The 20,113-nt window shown below is 41.1% G+C and overlaps 1 protein-coding gene across 3 annotated transcripts in view; it reads left to right on the top strand.

Moving 5' to 3' along the window:
• The window catches only part of FGF12 (fibroblast growth factor 12), a 575,717-nt gene that overhangs the window by 314,364 nt on the left and 241,240 nt on the right, over positions 1–20,113 (top strand). The window contains exon 1 of one of the 3 annotated variants that reach the window (XM_065875997.1): positions 13,504–13,702. The exons of the other annotated variants lie outside the window; for them this stretch is intronic. Within the exon in view, the coding sequence (XP_065732069.1) occupies positions 13,504–13,702 (199 nt within the window). Of the gene's footprint in view, positions 1–13,503; positions 13,703–20,113 lie in introns of those variants that run through there. 3 annotated transcript variants of the gene reach the window in all.

Raw genomic sequence — 20,113 nt, 5'->3', positions numbered from 1 at the left:
GGTTATCTTTTCTAACACTTTAAGAGTATAGATAGTCCCCTTATAAATTCGTATTGTGGTTTCATCATCTAAAAAGTCACGAAGAAAGCTTTGGATTTTGTGTCAGCTAGACTAAATTTGAATTCTTGACCAGACCCATACTTCAGACAATTAATTAACCTTTCTGACCTTTAGTTTTTTCATTGTACATGTGGATAACAATATTGACCTTATGTGGTTACCCTGAGGATTAAGTAAAAGAACCTGTATAGAGCCCAGTACTGTGCTTGGTGCATTGCAGGTGCCTAATAAGTCTTATTTTCCCTTCTCTTTTCTACCCTATCTTTCCTTTCCCTCAAATACTATTTTTTTAATTGAAGTATAGTTGATTTACAATATTTTATTAGTTTCAGGTGTACAGCATAGTGATTCAGTATTTTTACAGTTTATACTCCATTAAAAGTTAACAAGATAATGGCTATAATTCCCTGTGCTATCCAGGATATTCTTGGTGCTTATCTATTGTATAGTAGTAGTTTGTGTCTATTAATCCCATATCCCTAACGTGCCCCTCCCTATTTCCTTCTCCCCACTGATAACCACTAGTTTGTTTTCTATATTTGTGAGTTTGTTTCTGTTTTGCTGTATACATTCGTTGTTGTTACACTTTAGTTATGTGATATCACACAGTATTTGTTTTTCTCTGACTTATTTCACTCAGCATAATATTCTCTAGGTCCATACATGTTGCTCAAAATTGCAGAATTTCATTTTTTTATGGCTGAGTAATATTCTATTCTATTCTATTCTATTCTATCTATCTATCTATCTATCTATATCTATCTATATATCTATATCTATATCTATATATCTCACATCTTTTTTATCCAGTCATTTATTGATGGACACAAGATATGGTTGCTTCCATATCTTGACTATTATAAGTAGAGCTGCTATGAACATTAGGGTACATGTATCTTTTTGAATTAATGTTTTCATTTTTTGTAGATATATACCCAGGAGTGAAATTGCTGGGTGGTATGGTAGTTCTATTTCTAGCTTTTTAAGGAAACTCAATACTGTTTTCCTTAGTGGTTGTGCTAATTTACATTCCCACCAACAGTGTACCTCCTCACCAACATTTATTTGTAGACTTTTTGATGATAGCCATTCTTAGGGGGTGTAAGGTGATAGCTCTTTGTTTGATTTGCATTTCTCTAATAATTAGTGATGTTGAACATCGTTTTATGTTTCTGTTATTCATCTATATGTCTTCACTGGAAAAATGTCTACTCAGGTCTACTGCCCATATTTTTGGTTGGGTTTTTTTTTTTCTTTTTTTGATACTGAGTTGTATGAGCAATTTATATGTTTTTAATATTAACTCCTTGTCAGTTATATCATTTCCAAATATGTCCTCCTGTTCTATTGGTTATCTTTTCATTTTGTTGATAATTTCCTTTGCTGTGCAAAAGCTTTTAAGTTTAATTAAGTCCCATTTGTTTATTTTTGCTTTTATTTCTTTTGCCTTAGGAGACAGATCCAAAAATACATATAAATATTGCTAAAATTTATGTCAAGGTGTTCTGCCTATGTTCTCTTCTAGGAGTTTTATGGTTTCTGGTCCTACATTTAGGTCTTTAATCCACTTTGAGTTTATTTTTGTAAATGGTATAAGAAAATGTCCTAATCTCATTGTTTTACTGTAGCTGTCCAGTTTTCCCAGCATCACTTATTGAAGAGACTGCTTTTTCTCCATTGTATATTCTTGCCCCATTTGTCGTAGATTAATAGACCATATAGGTATGTAGGTTTATTTCTGGGCTGTTTGTTCCATTGATCTATGTGTTTGTTTTTATGCCAGTACCATACTGTTTTAATTACTATAGCTTTGTAGTATAGTCTGAAGTCTGAGAGAGTGACACCTCCAGCTTTGTTCTTTTTTCTCAAGATTGCTTTTGCAATTCGGGATCTTTCGTGGTTCCATATGAATTTTAGGATTATTCTAGTTCTGTGAAAAATGTCATGGGTATTTTGATAGGGATTGCATTAAATCTGTAGATTGATTTGGGTAGTATGGTTGTTTTAACAATTTTAATTCTTCCAATCCAAGAGCATGGGATATTGTTGTATTTCTTTGTATCGTCTTCAATTTCCTTCATCAGTATTTTATAGCCTCCTTGGTTAAGTTTATTCCTTGGCATTTTATTCTTTTTAAAATAATTAAAATCCTGTTTAATGTGATTTTAAACAGGATTGCTTTTTTTACTTTTTCTTTCTGATAGTTCATTATTAGTGTATAGAGAAGCAACAAATTTCTGTGTATTAATCTTATATCCTGAGACTTTGCTGAATTCGTTTATTAGTTCTAATAGTTTTGGGGTGAAGACTTTAAAGTTTTCTATATAAAGTGTCATGTTATCTGCAAATAGTGACAGTTTTACTGCTTCCTTTTCAATTTGTATATCTTTTATTTCTTTTTCTCATCTGATTGCTGTGGCCAGGACTTCCAATAATATGTTAAATAGAAATGGTGAGAGTGGGCATCCTTGTCTTATTCCTGGATTTAGCAGGAAGGCTTTCAGCTTTTTATTTTTGAGTATAATGTTAGCTATGGATTTTTCTTAATGGCCTCTTTTATGTTGAGATATGTTCCCTCTAAAGCCACTTTGGTGAGAGTTTTTTTCAAATACTTTTAACCTATACTTCAAATGTAGAGGTTTCAGTTTATGTTTTTGAGTGATTTGAACTAAAAGGCCTGAACTAAAAGCCAGTGATTCCTTGACTGACATAAAAATTGGGGTTAATATAAGACTTTACTGAAGGTCAGTGTGGAACAAAGGAGATTACAACACAGAGATAATTTGAAACTAACATCTAGATAACTTGATATGGTTCATTCTCTGGAGTCCACAGCTCTAGACTAGTGTCTTAGGAGTCTCTATGAGGTTGTTTTCCTATATAGTTTCTGGCCCGATTCTGTTTGGTAGAGGATTTCTTCTCTTGACGGTCAGGAAAACTTTAAGTGTGGATGGATTTCTCAAAATCCAGGTACAAAAAAGAAGAGCATACCTTACTCCGTGAGTTAAATGCACCTTCCCAAGCCCATATCTTTTTTTTATCTGATGCCTGAAAATATGACTTTCTACTCACTTTAGGGAATAACTCTTCCCCTTCTGAGAATGTTGTGGGTTTACACTAGGGTTTTATCAGCGTAGCATCATCAGAAAAAGGTAACCCAACATCTGTGCTAGATGCACAAACGGGATAAGGGAAAACACATTCACAGATTAAGACCTTGTGTTTTCCTCTGTATCAGACATTTGTTTGTTTGTTTCTCTTTCTTCATAGCCACTACTTAACTGATGCTATCAGAGACTAAAGGTGATACCACTATTAATAAAAGTATGCCTAAGGTTTTGCTTAAGGTAAAACTTGAGACTGTTCTTACTCATCCTGAGCATGTATTACTTGCAAGTCAAAATTAAATCAACACACATTTACAGAGCATCTACTATAGTCAAAGTGATGTACTAGATCCTCACAGGAACAAAAAATGTAAGTCATGATTCTCACTCCCACATTCTATTTCTACTCTTATATATAGATCATATTTAGAATCTATTTTATAATAAAATCCACTTATTTTAAACATAAAGTCAACATCCTTTCCCTGGCTTTTGTCCTCAGAAAATAATAAGTGCTTCTGGTTACTTATCTTTTAAAAGCCAGCTATGGCTATTTCCTTGTCTTTTTCCTTTTTATGGATGAGAGGAAGAACTGGCAAAATGAAGAGAAGGGAATGGCCCTCTTCTCCATTGCTGTATTCTTAGCATACTCAACCAACTAGAGACAATTTTCTAGCTTACGTTTAAAGAGGTTTCTTTTCTATGGTTTCTAGTGATTACAATATGTATACATTATCTAGAATGGGATTATGACCTCATGAGATCCCTTCTAGCTAATACTGCATGTTTAAAAACTAATATCTTGTCTAAAACATTACAAAACTATTATTTATCCTTCTTGCTCCAAATGCTGTTTAAATAAATATGCTTATGCAATCATCTTATTCCTTTCTGGATATCTGAGCACTGAAATGCTTATTTACAACTATCTATCTATCTATCTTGGCTTTGATTGTAGATGGTGTACCATCTACACCAGTATCCTCTTGATTTCATGTTGCGTATGCTGTATTAGTGGGCAAAATTAATTACAGGGGAGTATAACTTTATGTGAAAATGATTGTTAAGTGAATAACTTAGAACTTTACTGAGTGCTTTCATTTACTACTCTGGAATTTTTGAACATTTTCTTGTCTCCACAGCATTCCAAAAGGAAGCTTGCCAAATATTTTTATTTTTTGTTTTGAGCTATTTTGTTTAGCCTAACAATGTGAATTTAGAGGTTTGTAGATGAATGATGCTACTTTTCGTGCATCCATCTACTCATCTACCCATCCATTCATTCATTCATTTATTCATTCACTCGTGCATACTGTTCCTTGTTTCAAAAACCAGTGTTATCTTTTCAATATATTATTTTAAGTAATCTAGGTCATTTTACAAGCAAATAAACTTAGGCTCAGACAAAGTAACTTTATGCAGAGAAAGATTATCTATTCTAAATCACATATTCTTTCTACTCTATATTTTATTTTTAGAGAATTCTAAAAAGTTAGGACTAGAAAGGACCTTACTGGTCACCTTGTCAAAACTCCCATTTGATCCCCTGACAGTTTTCTCTAACCAGATTGTATATTTCAGTTATTTCCAATAAAATCTTATTAAATATCAAATAGGATCAGTGAGGTCTTTCACTACTTGTTATTTTCACAGAGTCCAGTGCTATGTGCACACAGAGGACAAAATGTGAATTTATGACAATTTTAATAATATAATTTGAGTGTCAATCATGTGCTGGGTGCTGTAAGAGACTGCTATTTCAACAAGATCCATCCCCTGAAAATTTGGAATCTAAAATTAGAAATGGAGCAACTAGGTCCACGGAGAAAGCAGCTCAGTACAGATGGGTGACAGCATGAATGTTAGGATTATCAAACGATTTTAAGGTCATTTTGATCATATTCTGAGACTTTAAAAATTGACTACTCATTTTATTTGATGTCTGTGCTCTCTTTTTCATTCTTATATTCCTTTTCTTCTCTGAATGTGAGTGTGTGTGTGTGTGAGAGAGAGAGACAGAGAGAGACAGAGAGAGACAGAGAGAGAGAGAGAGAGGGAGAGAGAGAGAGAGAGAAAGAAATTGAGAGTAGAGAGGGAAAGATCAGAACTGAAACTCTACACCTAAATGTAGGGGTGGAGGTTGGTCAGGGCAGAAATCTAGGTACCATGTACCCTCTCAGGCGATCCAATTTTAATAGATGGATTGAATTTAGGCACGTTTTTGAGAGTATTGATGATCAAGTTGGAAATGTGGAGGCTACCCTTGAATTAGCTGAGTTTGTTTCTTGATATAAGAATAAATGTTTCATTTTAAACTTAAAAAGATAGATGGATGGATGAATTCATTAATGGTTAATTCATTTAAGTATTTATTGAGCATCTGCTATATACTAAGTGATATTTTAGGCACTGGAGATAGGAAAGTAAATAAAATAGACAATCTTCCTCTGCTTATGGGTTTTACATTCTTATGAGGATCTTCAAGCTACATTACTCATCTAGAAGGAAGGGGTATCACTGAATCGGTGACACTGGAAATTAGAAAAGGGCTAAAATGATGGAGAATCACTCGGGGCAGTTTTTTAATATCCTCAATCCAGCTAGGAAGGAAAATAACCAAGTGCCAAACATGTGTTTTAAGCCAAACCAATGCACATTTTTTTAGGAATAGGAATGGAAAAAGTGTAACTTTATCCTCTTACAGATTTCTCTAATTTCTGTTTTGATTTAGTTTCCCTGTAGTTTTCTCACGAAGCTCAACTTAAATTACTGAACTAAGGAGGAGAGTATTTGGAGGCCACAATCTCAGAACCAAAGAATACCCTCTTATGCCAAGGGTGAGAAAACCACCATCTTAGTTCCCTGGCCCAGCTGCAGAGGGAGGAGATTTGGGACACTTGAGTCCCCTGGTTCTTTGGCCCAGCTGCAGAGGGAGATTTGGGACACTTGAGTCCCCTGGTTCTTTCCAACATTGAATGATCCCTTCAAGGTCATTTATAAGATGTGAAACCCTCCTAGGGGAGCACTAGAGGTCAGTGAATGAAAGGACACATAACATTCCCATTTTTTCTTTATGTGACCTTAATTGGGACATGAGAGACACTGAGGTCAGAAGACCTGGATTAAACTCCTGTATCTTCACTCATCTCTTGTGTGACCCTGGGAGAGTACATCACTTACTGGTGTCTCAATTTATCTGTAAAATTGAGTTATTATTATCTCCTTAATTTTCCCACAAGGTTGTTAAGAAACTCAGTGAGATAATACATGTGAAAATGATTTCTAAACAGTAAAAGACTATATCAATGCAAATGATAATTACATTCTTATTTTAAATTGTATTACATGAATATAATTATTCATGATATCATGTTTTTATTGGCATATAGTGTAACATAGAGGATAAAAGAGGAGCTCTGGAAATAAACTAGTTACACTTGAACTCGACCAATTCTTAACTGGGTGACTGACTTAAGCAACGTAACCTCTCTGTGCCCCAGTCTCTTCATTTATAAAATGAGGATAGGGCTTCCCTGGTGGCGCAGTGGTTGAGAGTCCGCCTGCCGATGCAGGGGACACGGGTTCGTGCCCGGGTCTGGGAAGATCCCACATGCCACGGAGCGGCTGGGCCCGTGAGCCATGGCCGCTGAGCCTGCGTGTCCGGGGTCTGTGCTCCGCAACGGGAGAGGCCACAACAGTGAGAGGCCCACATATCTCAAAAAAATAAAAAATAAAAATAAATAAAATGAGGATAATTACAGACCATACCTCATAGGGTTGCTATAAGGATTCATTGTGTCAATAATTGCAATGCAGTTAGAACCCTGCAGGGAGCTTAGCCCTGGCTCACATTATTTATAGCTTATGTTTCTTATTAAAACAGACATTCTCCAAAACATTGATAATTTCTCTACTTGGGCAATAAGGATACTACCCCTAATCTGTGTCATAAAGAAGAATTAAATATACCGTCTTTCTTATTTTGAGAGATGACCAAAACCAGACAAACATATAACATGTAGTAATTCAATTTTGAACTGTTGAATAAAGCACCATAAAGGAATTCACAAATTATTAGAAAGTAGTTGTTTATGTTGCTGTTGTCAACCTATTTTAACTGACAATCTGAAAGAGAAAAGGAAATGGAAGTAAAGCCATTGTATGGGATAATATTCATGGAGAAAAGGTCTTCTTCTGCCCGTCAAGCTTGCGGTGTCAGAGGCTGGTGAGCTCATATTCACCAAGGTTTGAGTCAGGGGCCTGATCTCAGAGCAGGATGATATATGAGGAGAGACTGATTGCCCTCCACAGCTGGTTGTTGACTGCCCTTGCCCACAGTCACCCTCTCACTCCACCTCCATCCTCCCCTCTGTGCAGGGTGCTCACCTGGTTCCTCATTTTAAGGATTGAGCCTGTTTTGCACGTTTCCTGATAGAAACCAGAGATCTGGGTTCCTCAAATATGGAGACACTTTTTCATTTTGGCTCCTTTGTGTTCCCAACAGACAAGGACATTGACAATATTCCGCTAATGAAAATTTTGTTTGCCATTACAATGTCAAGGTTAATCATTCATTTCAAGTAGATTTCCTGCCTTTGTTAAATACATTATGTCCAGGAGTGAATGATGGTGTGTATGAATCACAAGCTATGTTTTCCTGTTTTGGGAAGTCTGGATTTTATAGGAGGGACTTGATTTAAATGGATATTTTAATGACAGCATGCTTATTCTAATACTTTACATTATGGTCACATCTTCTTTGAGCCTTGCAGTAGCCCAGTTAGATAGGTACTGCTCATGTCATTATCATTGATGTATTTTACAGATGTGGTTTGGAGATTGAATAACTTGTCCGGTAGTATACGGTGAGTGGGTGATTAAGACAAGAGCCAAATAAGATCATGATGGGATGGACTATAAGCTTGTTGAGGGCAGGGAGAATGCAGAGGTGTAAAGAGTTCCCCTTGGTAACTGAAACAGGGCCTTGGATGCAACCTGTGCCCAATTCAAGGTTTCAAGTGAATGACTGTAGTGGTCCTAATAGTTTGGTTTAGGAGTTGAAAGACTTGGCCTATAAATACGGGAAAAACTATTCAACATTCTGTATTTTTCCCCTTTAGAACACAGAAATGACTTAAAATACAGAGATGATTAAGACTGTCCATGTTTTATTTGTTTGAAGGGAGGTCAGAAATATAATTATCGTTTCAATGTGTATCTGGCAACTTTCTTCAAGTAATTCCACTGCTTCCACCTACGCTGTCTTCAGAATTGTAAATGGAAATTCTCAAGTTGTTCAAAAAAAGAGCAAAAAAGTCAAGATATTGTTATCCCTGAGATATTGCCCTTCAAAATGACCTGATTATTTTAATTAAATAATCAGTAGGTTGATGTAATCTCATTCCTGAACCCCAAATGCAAAGATATTGGAAATGTCCTAGTAACCGTGAAGGAAAACTTACGAGAATTAGTGGCCCAGGTAGGAAACTAATGAATTTTTTTTTTCTTTTTTCGATATGGGCCATTTCTTAAAGTCTTTATTGAATTTATTACAATATTGCCTCTGTTTTATGTTTTGGTTTTTTTGGCTGTGAGACATGTGAGATCTTAGCTCCCTGACCAGGGATCAAACCCTCACCCCCTGCATTGGAAGGTGAAGTCTTAACCACTAGACCACCAGGGAAGTCCCTGAATTTCTGAATATAAAAAAATTAACTAGGGTATTGCTTCTGATCTCAACAGCCATGTAAATAGGACCTAACTTCTCAGATTTCCCTGTATTTACCTCTTCTTCTCACTGGAGAAATGAAGTAAATGATGCTGATGATGAGTTAAAGGGCTCAACAGCTAAAAAGCACCCTGACAATAGCCACAGGAGTGCAAGGGAAGAAGTAGAGTTTTTGTCTAATTGAATCGAAAACACCACATTCGCTTAGTAGCGATCTAAAGACATGGAATGTCACTTTCAGAAAGCTAGCATTTATTGTTTTCATTTTGTTCCTTAAATGCCTAATGATACTGTCATGTCAAGACAAAGAAAATTTCAAACAGCAACTGTTATCTGCTTTTTCATCTCTGCCTCCATCACCTTCTTCTTTCCTGTGCTGCTGCACTGATTACCTTCTGCATCAAAACATCTTTCATGTCTCATAAACCTACAGGAAAAAAAAAATTAACACACTCAAAGATTAGAGAACACACATTCTTTTTCCAGGCCCTTTTTTTTTTTTGGTGGGGGGCAGGCACAGACTGTAGTTCTAGTAAAGTGTGTTAAATTTTTGAGAGTCTGATTTTATTTCTCCCTTCTAGGATAATGTGTTATCTAAAATGTATCTATATCTATATATCTCTCAAACTTTGACACCTGAAGAACTTGTCAAAAACTCAAAACTCCTGAGCTCTACTCATAGAGATTTCTGTTTCACGTTCTGAGAAACCATCAGGGATCTACATTTTAAAAAAAGCATCTCAGAAGAATATCATGCATTTTCTTAAAAAAATAAACACTGTCATCATCTCTTTTACTCATTCGGCATTTTCCACTTTTCAGAATGCTTGCGCATACATATTCAGTTCTGTGAGGTAGATGGGAATGATTATTCCCATCTTGAGGATAAGAAAAAGACTCACAGTTTAGCAGTGATTTTCTCAAGGCCTCACTATACACCCCTCTCTCGCCCGTTTCTCTGGATTCCTCACCTTAGCTGACCTTTTCCTTTTTGGGTGTTGAACTGCAAGAGGCAAGGAGCCCCCAAAGCCAGCCAGTACTATTTATACCTGCCTTCCTCAAGAATAAGACAAGCCTTGTGGTAGCCAAGGAAGGAAAACACGTAATTTTATGTGTGAAATGTGAACATTTCCCAGATGTTCCCATAACATTTCCCATATCATTGACAGTGATAACAATTGATTTTCAGTAATGTCCCTTACCACATCCAGATGCGCTTTTGAAAATGTATTTGGCTGGATTCACTTTTGGAGAAGAGGTCTGTGTGTGGTCGCCTGCGTGTTGTGTGTGTGTGTGTGTGTGTGTGTGTGTGTGTGTGTGTGTGTGTATATATCTTTTCCCCCTGTTATGTACTGTTAGAATCCCAAGTTCACTGCCCTTATTCAGGCACACTGAACAGCTGCAGGGGATGTGGTGCTCCCCATTGATAGCTGGGATTCCCCCCTCTCAGGGCGCCTGGCCTATTTAATCCTCCCAGCTGTCTGCCTCGTAAACCTGTCTGCCTGTGTTATGTCCCGCTGCAGCATGAAAGGTCCAGGCCCCCAGACATGGTGGGGCTGTTTAACACAGTGCTTGCTCTAAACAGCCTCACAGGCCTCAATTCTTCTCCTTCTACTAGGCCCACAGGTTTGTGCCCACATCTAGAGAATTCCTGGGCCCTCTCCACAGCCCACATCCATTCTCAGTAGCTGCCAGGGCCTTCACGTTCCTTGCCCACTCTTAGGGTATTTCCAACATACATGTTTCTGCTTGGAAATCATCCATTAAATCTTTTGGCACTACCCTTGATGCTTAGTGGAATGTCTGTTAAGGGGAGGGACTAGGGATATTTGAAGACTGATTGAAGAGAGATACTAAGTATGACTAATAGCCACTTCCAGGCCTTAGCATGACTAGTCCTTTATGTTTCCAAATTTTTTCATGCTGCATTTTAACTTGGGTGACATTATCTTCCCTACTGAGTTTTCTGTTGCATCCAGCTGTCATCACAAGCACTCCTGGAGACCCGATTGCCCTCCACAGCTGGTTGTTGACTGCCCTTGCCCACAGTCACCTTCTCACTCCACCTTCGTCCTCCCCTCTTTGCAGGGTGCTCACCTGGTTCCTTATTTTAAGGATTGAGCCTGTTTTGCACGTTTCCTGATAGAAACCAGAAATCTGGGTTCCTCAAATATGGAGACACTTTTTCCTGTTCCAAAATGTGCTGAAGGTGGACCCAACAGGCATTGTTACTTTCTCCAGTGTCTGCTGCCTTCCTTTTTCTAAAAAGAGAATTCTTTGTGCTTCAGCTTATTGGAGAGACGGCAGATTGCTTTGTGGGCGCCTCACCCCTAGCCCCTCTCTGTGTACCCGGGATCCTTTAACGGGCCGCTAGTGTTTTCTCTTGGGGGAGGGATGGGACAGAGCCGACCGGAGCTGCAGTTCCTTCGTTCTGCCTCTGAGAATTTCTCATACAAACCTCAATCACGTAGGATTGCGTAGAGAGGAGAAAAGGGGAAAGACAGAAGGCGGAGAAGGGGGAGAGGGGTGACGGGAGGGAGGGGGAAGAGTCTGGGAACAGAGGGCGCGAGGGAGGGGAGGAGGACCCGAGCTCTCTGCTATTCCTTGCGCTCCGGGAGCCTGGCCCCCAGGCTGGCCCCACCTGGGCGCTCCCAAGCTCTCAGCGAGTGGGCGAGCAGTGCCAAAGGTACACCGGCGGCCGCCTGCTCTTCGTCCCACCCTCCGTCTCGGTGGCGGTCGTCCCCGCCTGGAGTTTCCTGTGGAGCTAAGCGCTCCAACCCAGCGAGCCGGCTAGGCGGCGGCGGCGGCGTCCAGGAGCCGGTGCGGCTCGGCTCGCTTGGAGCCTTAGCCCCCGAATGGGACTCAGCCCTGAGCGCCCCCTCTGGGGCCTGGGGAGGAGGCGGCGGGGGGCACCCCGCTAGCCCGCGGCTCCGAGCTGCCACCCGCGCAGCAGGTTGGCCGAGTTGGCGGCAGCCCGCACCTGCTTCCTGGCCCCGGACTCAGAGTCTGCGTCGGGCCCCGAGGGCCCCAGTGGTACACGCAGCCACCTCCCGACCCCCACACGCGGCCGCCTAGGGGGCCCCTCTTGCGCCCCGGGCGCCAGACCATGGTGGGTAGCTCCGAAGCGGAGCCGCAGCCGCCTGGAGCCGACGTCGCCCGCAGCCAGCCCCCGCCCCACCCGAGCCGCCGCGCGGGTGTTCGCAGCGCGCGGGTCCCTTCCTTCTTCGGCCGGGATGGGCCGCGCGGGACTGAGTGATCGGCCTCGCGTCCGGCGGGTAATCCCCATCTGATCTGATGCCTGTGAGCCGCCGACTGCCGGGCCGCGCGAGCCTGGGGGCCCCGGGCAGCGCGGCGATGACCTGATCCCGAGCTCGCTAGGGCGCCCCCTCCTTCCCTCGCTCCCTCTGAGCCTGTGCGGAGAGCTGCTCGGTGCGGCGGCCCCGGGCGGACCATGGCGGGGAGCTCCAGTTAAAGGCGTGTGGGCGCCGAGCTGGAGAGGAGACCTTCGGCATCGCTGCCTTTTGAGGGGGCTTATTTAAACTACTGAGTCATTCCAGATTTAGGATTCCCTAAATAATCACCAACTGTGCCCGTCTTGTGCCAGAAAGAAAGAGGAAAGAGAAAGAGCACCTGCTCTCGGGACCCCGCGTACCCGCGGCGCTCGCCTCTCGCGGGTTTCTCCCGGAGGGGTGCCTGGCCCTCGAGGATCTCCCTCCCTCCCTTCCTTCCTCTTTCCCCGTCCCTCCTTCCCTCCCTCCTCCCTCGCCTCCCGCGCCTCCCGCTCTCCTTGCAGCGCTGCTGGCGGGGAGTCGCGCTCGCCGCAGCTGGAAACAGCTGCCCCCGCCTGGCGCCCCTACCCCGACTCCAGCTAACTGCTCCCACTTCGCGCCTCTCGGAATTCCAGAACTCGGGCGGCGGGCCCCTGGAGAACCGCAGCCGGTGCGATGCATTCCGTAGACCTCACCCAGCCGGGACGGACCTCCTAATCTCCAGAACTGCGGGCCGCAGGGAGTTAAATTGCTGCCTTCCTCTCCTCTCTTGCGGTTGGTGGCTTGTTTTCTAAAGGAACGTTTTATTCACTTTTTAGTATTTTCTACCGGGGGCACGCTACCCGCCTCGGTCCAGACTGCTTTGTAAACGGGTTTTGTATGTATATATGTGTAGATATACTTTGGACACCTTACAACGCTTGCGCCTCTCCAACAGGGGCACGGCTTGTTGTTTTGGACATCCTTCTTCCCTTTCCACTTGGTACTCCGAACGCAGTGTGACCAAACTCCCCACTGCCCCTTGGACGCGGATCGCCTTGGGGTGCAAGTTTGGGGTGCAAGAGTCTAGTTAACAGGAAGGCCTGGGACCGCCCCGCCCCCACCGCCAGCGGTTGGGGAAGTTTACATCTGGATTTTCACACATTTTGTCGCCACTGCCCAGACTCTGACTAACGTTGTGGGCGCCGGGGTTTCGGTACTGCGGCCTTCTCAAATATTAGCACTGCCTCCACGCGCCTGCCCTGTCCCTCCAGGCCGCCGAGGTCCTGCCCTCGCCCCGGCGGAGCGTGATCCCGAGGGCGCAGTGGAACCCGGGGCCTGGGGCCCGCGCTGAGCAGCTATGGCTGCAGCGATAGCCAGCTCCTTGATCCGGCAGAAGCGACAGGCGAGGGAGTCCAACAGCGACCGGGTGTCGGCCTCCAAGCGCCGTTCCAGCCCCAGCAAAGACGGGCGCTCCCTGTGCGAGAGGCACGTCCTCGGGGTATTCAGCAAAGTGCGCTTCTGCAGCGGCCGCAAGAGGCCAGTGAGGCGGAGACCAGGTCAGTAGAGGTACAGACGGTGGGCTCTCTAGAGGCTGACACCCCCCTCCCCTTCTGAAAAGCACAGGGGGCATCCACGATAGAGAACCAGGATCCCCCTCTTCCATTCTGGCCCCCGTTCTCCAAAAATGTTCAGACATCTTTCAGTCGCTCTCTGTTAGTTAATAGCGTCTTGTCCCATATTCAGGAAAACACTTTATACCTTGATGAAACCACGGTTTGACTAGGATGAGAGTTACATATATCGATGCTCCTGGTCCCATAGAGCTTGTAGAGTCCTTGAGGGCAGTGACCACTTCATTCTCCCTCACTCTCTCTTTCTCATCCATCCCTTTATCCGTCCATCCATCCATCCAGCTAGCCAGTGTTTAATCTGCCTACTGAGGACCTAAATATAAATAAACCTTCCTCCCTATATCTCTCATAACACTTAGCACAATTCTTAACACATAATAGACACTTAGTAGACACCAGATCAACTTAAATTTACTCTTTTTCTAAATCTTTCTCTAGCAACACATCAAGTCCAGTCTCTCTCACATTCTGATCAATTTCTCACCTCCCCATTTTTACCCATGCCCTTTCACTTCCTTTTACACAGACCTCCTTTTCCTATTCTCTTCCTCCCATTGCTCTCATTGTTTCCAATGGCTCTGCTCATTAACTTTTCTGTCCTATTCCTTCCATCCTTTGCACACTCACACTTACTCTTGGGACATTACGGGAACAACGTAGTATCTGCAGTTTGGTCTCAGGGAGTGCAAAGAAAACTTTAGACTTATCCGAGATCTTCTAGGCCTGGCCTTTCTGAAGCTGATTCTCTTCTTTGGCCCTAAATTCAAATGGTTGGTCTTTGATGTGTCTCTGTTTACAAAGGGACGTTGGATACCTCAAAATTTCAGAGTGATTATTCCCATTTTAAGCCAGGCTACCTGGAGAGAATGAAAGCAGAATTTCCAAGGTCTGTGCTTCCATCAGACTTTATTGATCCTCTGGGTGTGGCCCACAGGGTCATTTGCAATCTGCAGATGATCTACCCTTACTGTGGACAACTGAAAGGAAATACTGTCTCGAGAGAAAGCTTGCTCTGTGATCAGTTGACTAGTTTAGGTTAGCATCTTTGCAACTCTGACTGTGATGTTCTCCTGGGTTCCAGGAATGAAGCATATGGGCTAGGGTCATTGGGTGAAGAAAACACTTGGAAAGTCTGGACAAGTGGGGCTCAGAATTAGTTTAGAAATTTGGGATTAAGCCTTAATGAAAAAGCCATCTCATCTCATTTTTCCATTGAGTTTTCATGACGTTATTCACTCCCTAGTGGGCTCATTTTCTTAATCCGTGATGTTGATGAAATAGTAAATTTCAGGAGTAAACAAAAATAATTATGATCTGAAGGCAGGAGCTAGTAAAGCCGATTCTTTTATATTCAATTAATATGGCCTGTTCATTTTATAAAGGGAAGATGTATGCAAAATACTAGAGTTATCTCTGCACAGTAAATAATTCATATTAGGGGGAAGTCAAATCTCTTGTATTGTTGTGCAAGGATCATTTGGGGGCCATTTTCTCTCAGGGCTTATGTGGTCTGCAAGGGACTTCAAGGCTCTGAATTCCATGTGACTCTTATATCTCAGTCTCTGAAGTACATTCTTGCACTCTAGTTGGGATAATAACGTTTGTGAATAGATTCTACTCAGCCTCCTCAGTTACAAACAAGGTCATCAAGATGATAGGTAGATTGTTTTTGTGAATGGATAAGATAAACTTGACTGATCTTTGTTGAAGTTGATTTGGAGATGAGTGATTTGCATGGCTTACTTTTGCATAAGGAAATTGCTTCCTGTGACCTTTTCCTTAGCATCTCATTAGAAAATAGAGAATTTGAGGGAATTGCTGAGTTTATTGTTCTTTTCAAAGTTCATTTAATCTTTCCCTCTTTTTCATCTACTCCGCGTACATTTCGGCAAAGAGATCATGACTGGTGAATTCCTTTAGCTTAAGTGTCACAGTAATAATCTGGCAGAGAGGTGACAGGACCTGTTAAGACATACCCAGTGCAAAGGCAGCACACGTGTTTCTGTCCACCGTAGACTTCAGTTTGTTATGAAGCTTAGCTGAGAAGAATGGGAGCATAGGATGCAGCAAAGCTTTTGGGGAAGATGATAGTGTCCTGTTATTGTTACTAACAAAGCCAAACAATTAACCTGTTGATTTGCTGTCAGTGACTATGATTCATGTAGTATGGGATGAGTCTATGTAGAAAGATACAGCACCTTCCACATCTCAATTCCAGAGAGGATTCTTTAGCTGGATTGGGAGAAAGTTGCTAAACACCAAAAGGAAAAAAACTATCTGAGCAAATCTGTTTTACAAGCGCTTTGATGTTATGTTCACTTAATATTTGAGTTATCCTTGAACTCACTAGCCCTTCTAAGCTATATTCTGTGAACTACAAACTGAGTCACAAATGGTAAAGTGGAATAACTTGTCCTGATAAAGAATTTCCACTCTGAATTTCTGACGAGACACAAGTTCCATGGACCAGACTTTCCAGGGGAGAGAGCCTGAAACAGTGAAGCTAAGTCAGGTATTGGATGGGAAAGGCCACGGTTGTATTTCTGATTTCAGGGCTGACACATTGTCTCTTAATCCTTGTCTTAACTCACCAAGTTCTGATACGTATCATGTTGAAACCTCATAAACACAGAGGGAATACTGAAATTACACAGTAAAGGTCTCAGATTTCAAAATCATGATATTGCATTATGAAAATGTGAGAATTGGCAGGGTAAGACCTCCCGTTGTGCAGTTCCAGGACCACAGGGCACCTCAGATGCTTTGTGAATGCCCTCTCTGGAGCACAGTGATGGCTTACACGGGGATTGTGAAGGCAGAATCCTTCCTAAGATAAGAAATCCTTGAGCCATAGCAAGTTGGTGGTTTATACAAGATTGCACAGCTAGATTGTGGAAAGATTGGGGCTAGAACTTGATCCAGTTGATTCTTCTTGCCTGTGCACTTCACAACACAACACAGAAAAAAGTGGTATGATGAACTGGATGCCCTCTGTCAAAGAATGGAAATAATTTTGTGCATTATTTATTTTTACCGTTAAGGTTTGTTATCATTATTATTTTGTAATTAGAACAGGAATACGGTCTCATAGAGGAGGTAACGGGTAGAAGGAGACATAGGCAATTGGGATTCTAAAATGACCATCCTATGCAAACTATTATACATAGGATGGATAAACAACAAGGTCCTACTGTATCGCACAGGGAACTATTTTCAATATCCTGTGATACTGAATAATGGAAAAGAATATGAAAAAAATATATAATGTGTGTATAACAATCACCTTGCTGTACAGCAGAAATTAACACAACATTGTAAATCAACTCTACTTGAATAAAATAAATTAAAAAAAATAAAGTGACCATCCTATAGCAGCCTGCATTATAAAAGTAAATCCAACAGTGAAGACGTACAGACAGTGCAGGAATAGTTAGCCCCTTAGGCACTGTGCGGGCTGTAGCTCTTTGGAAATGAAATGTTGGAGACCTTGAACTGGCACGTTGGCCGAGGGCACTGAACCATAAAAAAGCCTTTAGAACAGTTCTGTTTGTGGACTTTCTAATAAAGAAAGGAGCATTCCTATGGTCATTATTTCTTGAGTAATTATTTATGTGAGAAATACCTGTATGAGCCAGATGTGCTGGAATACTTGCTTAAATGTTGATACCACTTAATTTGCCATATCTAAGCTATTAGCACATCCATGTGAATTACATGGCTTACTTATTTCCAATATTTGTTTTACTTTTGAATAGAAACATCTGTACAAATGACTGACTCCAGAATTATTTATGTTTTGACTCAGGAGTTGCTGCAGGTAATGGATAGCATTCATCATCAGGAAGGGAAAGGTGTTTATAGAATCTTTGAATGTTGGAGCAGCCAGGAACCTTGGAGGTCATTCGTATCACTCTGAGTTTTCAAATGAGAGCCTCTCTGGAAAGTACAGAGTAGTTAGTTAAGCCTAAATCTGTGTATTTTAAGTGATTTTGTGATTTTATTATTTTTCTATATAATTTAATTCCTTCCCTCAAACCAGAGCATTAAAAAATCAGAAGTAATCAGGAAAATTCCTCACCTAAAAAACATTAGATGTTTTTCATAACTTAAGTTTTTGGTTTTATATTACCTCCCTCTTAAAGAATGATGTGGTATATTTATACCAACTGGATAAAATAAATCAAAGAAGTGATTATAATTTTACTAAATTTTGTTGATTTTCATTTGTCTTTTTTCTGAGTCCCTGTTTCTGCTTGTTTCTGAGTCCTTGTCTGTGTTATAAAAATTGAGGTTACTCAAAATATTTTAGTATTTTTCTGACTTGTTTTGGTAGATGTATAGTATCTAATAGCATACTCTTTCCAAATTTTACTATCAAATATGTCCTTTGATGTTGATGAAGGAAGCATCACAGAAAATAGAAACTTCAAGAAGAAAACTGACAAAAAAAGGAGAAATGCTTAATCATGTAATTTATGGCATATAAATTAGATTTTTATAAACTGAAATAATTCTGGTCAATATATAGATCAAGCATACATTCACATGACAGGTGATACTTTACATTTATAGCAAGTAGTCTTATTGTATTTTCTCCTTTAAAAGTATGACTCATATCTGAACTACAAAATCAGCCTAATTAAATGATATTTGGCTTAATGTCTTGTTAAAAAAAACCCAGGCTTTTCTCTTTAGAAACCCACCCTAGGGTTTAAACTGATATTTTGTATGTGTTTTTTTTTTTTTTTTTTTTTTTTTTTTTTTTTTTTTTTTTTTTGTGGTACGTGGGCCTCTCACCGCTGCGGCCTCTTCCGTTGCGGAGCACAGGCTCCGGACGCGCAGGCCCAGCGGCCCGGCTCACGGGCCCAGCCGCTCCGCGGCATGCGGGATCCTCCCGGACCGGGGCACGAAGCTGCGTCCCCTGCATCGGGAGGCGGACTCCCAACCACTGCGCCACCAGGGAAGCCCTGTATGTGTTTTTTTAATCCTGTTTTCTCTACAGCAGTGCATTCTCATCAACAAATGATGTTTCCATTGTAAGATCGTTTTAAAATAGCAGGTACTGTGATCTCTTGATTTCTTTCATCCCACAGAGGTCTCATCAAGCCGTAACTCAGGATTAAGTCTTTAAAGTTTTAGTGAAGTTGATATTCTTGAACAGACTTAGAAAAACAATTTGCAGGAAATGAGACAGTCTGTATTTGAGGAAGCAATAGGAATATTTTAGAAGATCTTTAGAAACTAAAGCTTTGTCTCATATAATTATATTTTAAAGAAAGTACTGGGCTTACTAGTCAAAAACTACTGCTTTTAGTCTAGTTGAGAGCATAGTTTTACATAGATATTACAGTGTTGATTTGGTGTGAAAAATTTGTTAATAGTAATTAGTCTTTTCTTGTCTCTTTCTTGAGTACTTTGTCATAATGTATATTCGGTATGACTTCTTTCTAGAGTTATTATAGATTTTATGAGAACTCTCATAAACAGTCTCATTATACATAGGAGACCAAGTTAATATACTACATTTTGGATTCTATCTGATGGCCTACCCATCAAGCTACAGAGCTTTACTTGTTGTCCAAAGAGAAATGCAGCACATCTAAAGGGCTCTGACAGACATAGAGACACAGACCTAGAGAATGACGTATGGATACTGGGGCCGGGTGGTGGTGTGGTGAATTGGGAGATTGGGATTGACATGTATACGCTAATATATATAAAACAGATAACTAATGAGAACCTACTGTAAAACCCAGAGAACTCTACTCAGTACTCTGTGGTGACCTAAATGGGAAGGAAATCCAAAAAAGAGGGGATATATTAATATGAATATGTAGAGCTGATTCACTTTGCTGTACAGCAGAAACTAACACAACATTGTACAGCAACTATACTCCAATAAAAATTAATTAAAAAGATAAAAAGTTAAAAAAAAATAAAGGACTCTGGTTCTGAGGCCACTTTCTAAGCATCTGTGAGAGGGAGGGGCCTTAGATGCAAAATGTCTCTAAATTAATCATATATGATAATAACTTTTAACGATAACTTCCTTGACTGTATAACTTCAGGGTTTACGGAGTTTCTTCACAACTTCTGCCCCTTTTATTCTTCATAGCGATCTACTGACATAGTTAGCCCCATCTTTGAAATAAGAGAACTAAGCTTCAAAGTAGCAGACAGACTTGTTCAGGTTTATGGAGTCAGGAAGTGGCTAAACTGTTTCAGAAACCCCAGCCCGCACCCTGCGGATCATCTTTCTTTATCTCCCACCACCTCGAGCTAAGGAGGCTGAATCTGAAGAACTCAATGTGATTTGAAGCTGGGACCCTCCGGTTG

Source organism: Phocoena phocoena, chromosome 4 (genome assembly GCF_963924675.1).
Source record: "Phocoena phocoena chromosome 4, mPhoPho1.1, whole genome shotgun sequence".
Taxonomy (NCBI): Eukaryota; Metazoa; Chordata; class Mammalia; order Artiodactyla; family Phocoenidae; genus Phocoena; species Phocoena phocoena.
The sequence above is the reverse complement of the archived record's forward strand: the minus strand, read 5'-3'. Positions and strand labels throughout refer to the sequence as shown.